This window comes from Salmo salar, chromosome 01, assembly GCF_965601325.2.
Source record: "Salmo salar chromosome 01, fSalSal1, whole genome shotgun sequence".
In the NCBI taxonomy this organism is placed as follows: Eukaryota; Metazoa; Chordata; class Actinopteri; order Salmoniformes; family Salmonidae; genus Salmo; species Salmo salar.
In genome coordinates, this window is record NC_138291.1 from 177,801,501 (window position 1) to 177,807,500 (window position 6,000).

Below are 6,000 nucleotides of genomic sequence, written 5' to 3' on the forward strand. Positions count from 1 at the left end.
GTGCTTTGTTGCAATATCCTAGTGCTTTGTTGAAATAGCCTAGTGCTTTGTTGCAATATCCTAGTGCTTTGTTGCAATATCCTAGTGCTTTGTTGCAATATCCTAGTGCTTTGTTGAAATATCCTAGTGCTTTGTTGCAATATCCTAGTGCTTTGTTGCAATATCCTAGTGCTTTGTTGCTATATCCTAGTGTTGCATTTGAGTGAGGGAAATATTTAGAGAGAAAACAGCACATTGAGACAGAAGCAGAAACTGTTGATACCATAGCCCCATCGTTTCAGGCCATTTTATTGACTTCATTTCTCTTTCCCCAGCTTTAAAGTGAGCCCGGCAGACCTAACGGACCTGCATGTGATTCAGTATGATCTGGAGAGGGACCTGCTGCCGCTGATCCTGTCCAACTGTCAGTACAGCATGAAGCAAGGCAAGGAGACCCTGCACGAGTACGACCTGCCCAAGATCCAGCAGCAGATTCTCTCCCGCTTCTTGCAGGGCAGGCCCATCATCACCCTCAATGTGAGTGCCAATCGCTCAGTTGGTAGGAGCATGGTGCAACCAACACTAGTGTTGTGGGTTTGATTCCTGAATGGACGAGGTATACTGACAGAATATACTGTATTTTAACTGTAAGTCAGTTTGGATAGAAGGAATGTTAAATGGCCATATGACCACCAGCATTGGTGTCAATTCATTAATTTAAAAAAGTACTGTTATTTTTTTAAATAGACACAATTAGCATTATTTGACATTTCAAACGGAATTCACCCCAACCTTGATGCTATACATATTTACTTTTATCAGCTATTCATGATGTCTGTTGTTGGTTTCTACAGGGAATCCCAACACTGGTGAACAGACATGATCGAATTCATGAAATTATTCTGAAGGACATGAGAGGAAAGATTGGACAAGTAAGTTACGTTAAAATCTAGCGTCTTCTTCCCAAAACATTCACAAATGATGAATCACCATTTTCAGATGATTTTATTTATTGAAACTTTATTTGACTAGGCATGATGAACCAGATGAAGTTTTCTTTACCTTTTTAATTACATTTTCTGCAGATCTGAAGGAACCAGATAGACTTCAGTAATATGGTGATGGCTCCATGTAGCCACAAATATTGGATTTGGGGAGCCACTGTCATATTCTGTCTAGTTCTTTCAGATCTAAAAACAATGGGAAAGAGCTTGGCCTTTGTCCTCTCTACTTTGGAGATAGGGAGGTTGATCTCTCCTACTTTGGAGATGGGGAGGTTGACCTCTCCTACTTTGGATATGGGGAGGTTGATCTCTCCTACTTTGGAGATGGGGAGGTTGTCCACTCTACTTTGGAGATGGGGAGGTTGATCTCTCCTACTTTGGAGATGGGGAGGTTGACCTCTCCTACTTTGGATATGGGGAGGTTGATCTCTCCTACTTTGGAAATGGGGAGGTTGTCCACTCTACTTTGGAGATGGGGAGGTTGTCCACTCTACTTTGGAGATGGGGAGGTTGATCTCTCCTACTTTGGAGATGGGGAGGTTGTCCACTCTACTTTGGAGATGGGGAGGTTGATCTCTCCTACTTTGGAGATGGGGAGGTTGTCCACTCTACTTTGGAGATGGGGAGGTTGTCCACTCTACTTTGGAGATGGGGAGGTTGTCCACTCTACTTTGGAGATGGGGAGGTTGTCCACTCTACTTTGGAGATGGGGAGGTTGTCCACTCTACTTTGGAGATAGGAAGGTTGATCTCTCCTACTTTGGAGATAGGGAGGTTGACCTCTCTACATTGGAGATAGTGATTTTGTCATCTCTACTTTGGAGATAGTGATTTTGTCCACTCTACTTTGGAGATAGGGAGGTTGTCCACTCTACTTTGGAGATAGGGAGGTTGACCTCTCCTACTTTGGAGATGGGGAGGTTGACCTCTCCTACTTTGGAGATGGGGAGGTTGACCTTTCCTACTTTGGAGATGGGGAGGTTGATCTCTCTACTTTGGAGATGGGGAGGTTGACCTCTCCTACTTTGGAGATGGGGAGGTTGACCTCTCTCTGCTTTGGAGGTGGGGAGGTTGACCTCTCCTACTTTGGAGGTGGGGAGGTTGACCTCTCCTACTTTGGAGATGGGGAGGTTGACCTCTCTCTGCTTTGGAGATGGGGAGGTTGACCTCTCCTACTTTGGAGATGGGGAGGTTGACCTCTCTCTGCTTTGGAGGTGGGGAGGTTGACCTCTCTCTGCTTTGGAGATGGGGAGGTTGACCTCTCTCTGCTTTGGAGGTGGGGAGGTTGACCTTTCCTACTTTGGAGGTGGGGAGGTTGACCTCTCCTACTTTGGAGGTGGGGAGGTTGACCTCTCCTACTTTGGAGGTGGGGAGGTTGACCTCTCCTACTTTGGAGGTGGGGAGGTTGACCTCTCCTACTTTGGAGGTGGGGAGGTTGACCTCTCCTACTTTGGAGGTGGGGAGGTTGACCTCTCCTACTTTGGAGGTGGGGAGGTTGACCTCTCCTACTTTGGAGATGGGGAGGTTGACCTTTCCTACTTTGGAGATGGGGAGGTTGACCTCTCTGCTTTGGAGATGGGGAGGTTGACCTCTCTCTGCTTTGGAGATGGGGAGGTTGACCTCTCCTGCTTTGGAGATGGGAGGTTGACCTCTCTGCTTTGTGTCTCTAGGTGCCTCTGCCCTCGCGGGCCGTGTCGACACTAGTTGGGGAGCTGAAGTCGTACAATGAGGTGTGTGAGGCCCTCTCCACCGTGGAGGTGGCCCTGGGGTTCCTGGCTGTGACCGGGGGAGAACCCCACATGCAGCTGGGCAGCTACCTGGAGGAGGTGCTGCAGATGGGAGATCAAACAGCCCCACACATCCTAACGGTCAGCCTTGTGATTCTGGACTTTAACACTAGCTTCCATGTCAAGTCGTCTCCAATAGGCGCCCATCTTTCATAATAGCTAGGGCACGCTTTACATTTACAAATTGACGTCTGTAATGAATGTGATTTCGTGTGCAGCTCTGCTCACAGTCAAAACACAAGTATGTCCCTTTATTATAAAAGTAGCCAGTGAGTTAAATCAATGAGTAAGATTTTTATTTTTTATTTAACTAGGCAAGTCAGTTAAGAACAAATTCTTATTTACAATGACGGCCTACCAAAAGTCCTCCTGCGGGGACGGGGGCTGGGATTACATTTTTTTTAAATAATATATGACAAAACACACGCCACAACGCGACATAGAGAGAGACGCCACAACGCGACATAGAGAGAGACGCCACAACGCGACATAGAGAGAGACGCCACAACGCGACATAGAGAGAGACGCCACAACGCGACATAGAGAGAGACGCCACAACGCGACATAGAGAGAGAGACGCCACAACGCGACATAGAGAGAGAGACGCCACAACGCGACATAGAGAGAGACGCCACAACGCGACATAGAGAGAGACGCCACAACGCGACATAGAGAGAGACGCCACAACGCGACATAGAGAGAGACGCCACAACGCGACATAGAGAGAGAGACGCCACAACGCGACATAGAGAGAGAGACGCCACAACGCGACATAGAGAGAGAGACGCCACAACGCGACATAGAGAGAGAGACGCCACAACAATGTATAGTTATAGCCTTCTGATAGGCCAGAGGGAAGTATTGTCATATTTCTGTGCACCTGTCCAGTTAATTCATACACAAGTGCTTAATAATTTAAAGCAGGGGTAGTTTGTGTGTAAGATGGTGGCTAACCTCAGGTGTTGTCGGCCCTGGGCAGATACTATCTGAAGCATTGCTAACCTCAGGTCTTCTCCTATTGTCCTCAGGCCCTGGGAAGATACTATCTGAAGCATGGCTAACCTCTGGTCTTCTCCTATTGTCCTCAGGCCCTGGGAAGATACTATCTGAAGCATTGCTAACTTCAGGTCTTCTCCTATTGTCCTCAGGCCCTGGGCAGATACTATCTGAAGCACTGTTTGGCTCTGTGGCAGCTCCTGACATCACTCAAATCAGAAAACATGCTGTGGCTCAAGAGGGTAAGAAAACCTACTCAAATTGCTGGCTAGGTAGCCTCTGGATGTTTTAATATGGTAAAATGTGCCACAGGGCCTGAAATGCGGTAGTCCGGCGCTGGGCATGGGTTAAAATCGAGGGTGAGGGAGAGAGCAAGCCTGCTACAGCTGTATTAGATGGGACTTGAAAATCGACAACAATACGTGTTCTATCATAGCGACCATATTTTTGGGAAGCCCAAATGATTCGGAGTTTGAGCATGTAAAGTTTATATGTAAAAACTAGTTTCACACATAAACTTCACATACTTTCTGATTTTTTTTTTTCTCCCCGAACTCACTTCCTTGTTTAGCCTAAATCACTTGCACTTCTCGTGCTTTGGATTTCCACAATGTAGAGGGGAGGTCCTAAGGGCCATACTAGATGGTGATGGAATGAGAGAGATCAGCCAATGAAATTCCAGTCGTGGGAGTTTTTCCCGCTCTTGCCATTAGGTTCCATTCAAGTCCCTTTCTGAGGCGCTGTGAACGAGACGAACCCCCTACCCACTTGGCACTTAAGCTATAAGAGGGCAATGTTAAGTGCCTAAAGGTGCTTCCACATTATAAGCACAAGAGTGCATTGATCCAGTGTGCTTGTGTCTATAATGGTATTGAGCAGAGAGAGTGCAGCAGGGAAGAGCTGACTTACTAACGCAGGGCAAGAATATATCCTTTTGTTGTTGTTGCTGCGCTTGGCTTTTCAACAACAAACTGGAAGACGTAGTGTGGACATGTTAGGGGTTGACTCTCTCTCTCTCTCTTACCCTATCTCTTAAGGGTTGACTCTCTCTCTCTCTTACCCTATCTGTTAAGGGTTGACTCTCTCTCTCTCTTACCCTATCTGTTAAGGTTTGACTCTCTCTCTCTCTTACCCTATCTGTTAAGGGTTGACTCTCTCTCTCTCTCTTACCCTATCTGTTAAGGGTTGACTCTCTCTCTCTCTCTTACCCTATCTGTTAAGGGTTGACTCTCTCTCTCTCTTACCCTATCTGTTAAGGGTTGACTCTCTCTCTCTCTTACCCTATCTGTTAAGGGTTGACTCTCTCTCTCTCTTACCCTATCTGTTAAGGTTTGACTCTCTCTCTCTCTCTCTTACCCTATCTATTAAGGGTTGACTCTCTCTCTCTCTCTCTCTTACCCTATCTGTTAAGGGTTGACTCTCTCTCTCTCTCTTACCCTATCTGTTAAGGGTTGACTCTCTCTCTCTCTTACCCTATCTGTTAAGGTGTGACTCTCTCTCTCTCTCTCTCTCTTACCCTACCTGTTAGGGGTTGACTCTCTCTCTCTCTCTTACCCTACCTGTTAGGGGTTGACTCTCTCTCTCTCTTACCCTACCTGTTAGGGGTTGACTCTCTCTCTCTCTTACCCTATCTGTTAGGGGTTGACTCTCTCTCTCTCTTACCCAATCTGTTAGGGGTTGACTCTCTCTCTCTCTTACCCTATCTGTTAGGGGTTGACTCTCTCTCTCTCTTACCCTATCTGTTAGGGGTTGACTCTCTCTCTCTTACCCTATCTGTTAAGGGTTGACTCTCTCTCTCTCTCTCTCTTACCCTATCTGTTAAGGTTTGACTCTCTCTCTCTCTTACCCTATTTGTTAAGGGTTGACTCTCTCTCTCTCTCTTACCCTATCTGTTAGGGGTTGACTCTCTCTCTCTCTTACCCTATCTGTTAAGGGTTGACTCTCTCTCTCTCTTACCCTACCTGTTAGGGGTTGACTCTCTCTCTCTCTCTTACCCTATCTGTTAGGGTTGACTCTCTCTCTCTCTCTCTCTCTCTCTCTTACCCTATCTGTTAGGGGTTGACTCTCTCTCTCTCTTACCCTATCTGTTAGGGGTTGACTCTCTCTCTCTCTTACCCTATCTGTTAAGGGTTGACTCTCTCTCTCTCTTACCCTACCTGTTAGGGGTTGACTCTCTCTCTCTCTCTTACCCTATCTGTTAGGGGTTGACTCTCTCTCTCTCTTACCCTATCTGTT

The 6,000-nt window shown here is 46.7% G+C and overlaps 1 protein-coding gene across 1 annotated transcript in view; it reads left to right on the forward strand.

Annotated features, from left to right (window-relative positions):
- LOC106572043 (E3 ubiquitin-protein ligase rnf213-alpha) overlaps positions 1–6,000 on the forward strand; it is a 78,575-nt gene that overhangs the window by 67,140 nt on the left and 5,435 nt on the right. The window contains exons 63-66 of the mRNA XM_045693885.2: positions 315–516; positions 834–911; positions 2,653–2,850; positions 3,918–4,007. Coding sequence (XP_045549841.1) covers positions 315–516; positions 834–911; positions 2,653–2,850; positions 3,918–4,007 — 568 coding nt within the window. The remainder of the gene's footprint in view (positions 1–314; positions 517–833; positions 912–2,652; positions 2,851–3,917; positions 4,008–6,000) is intronic.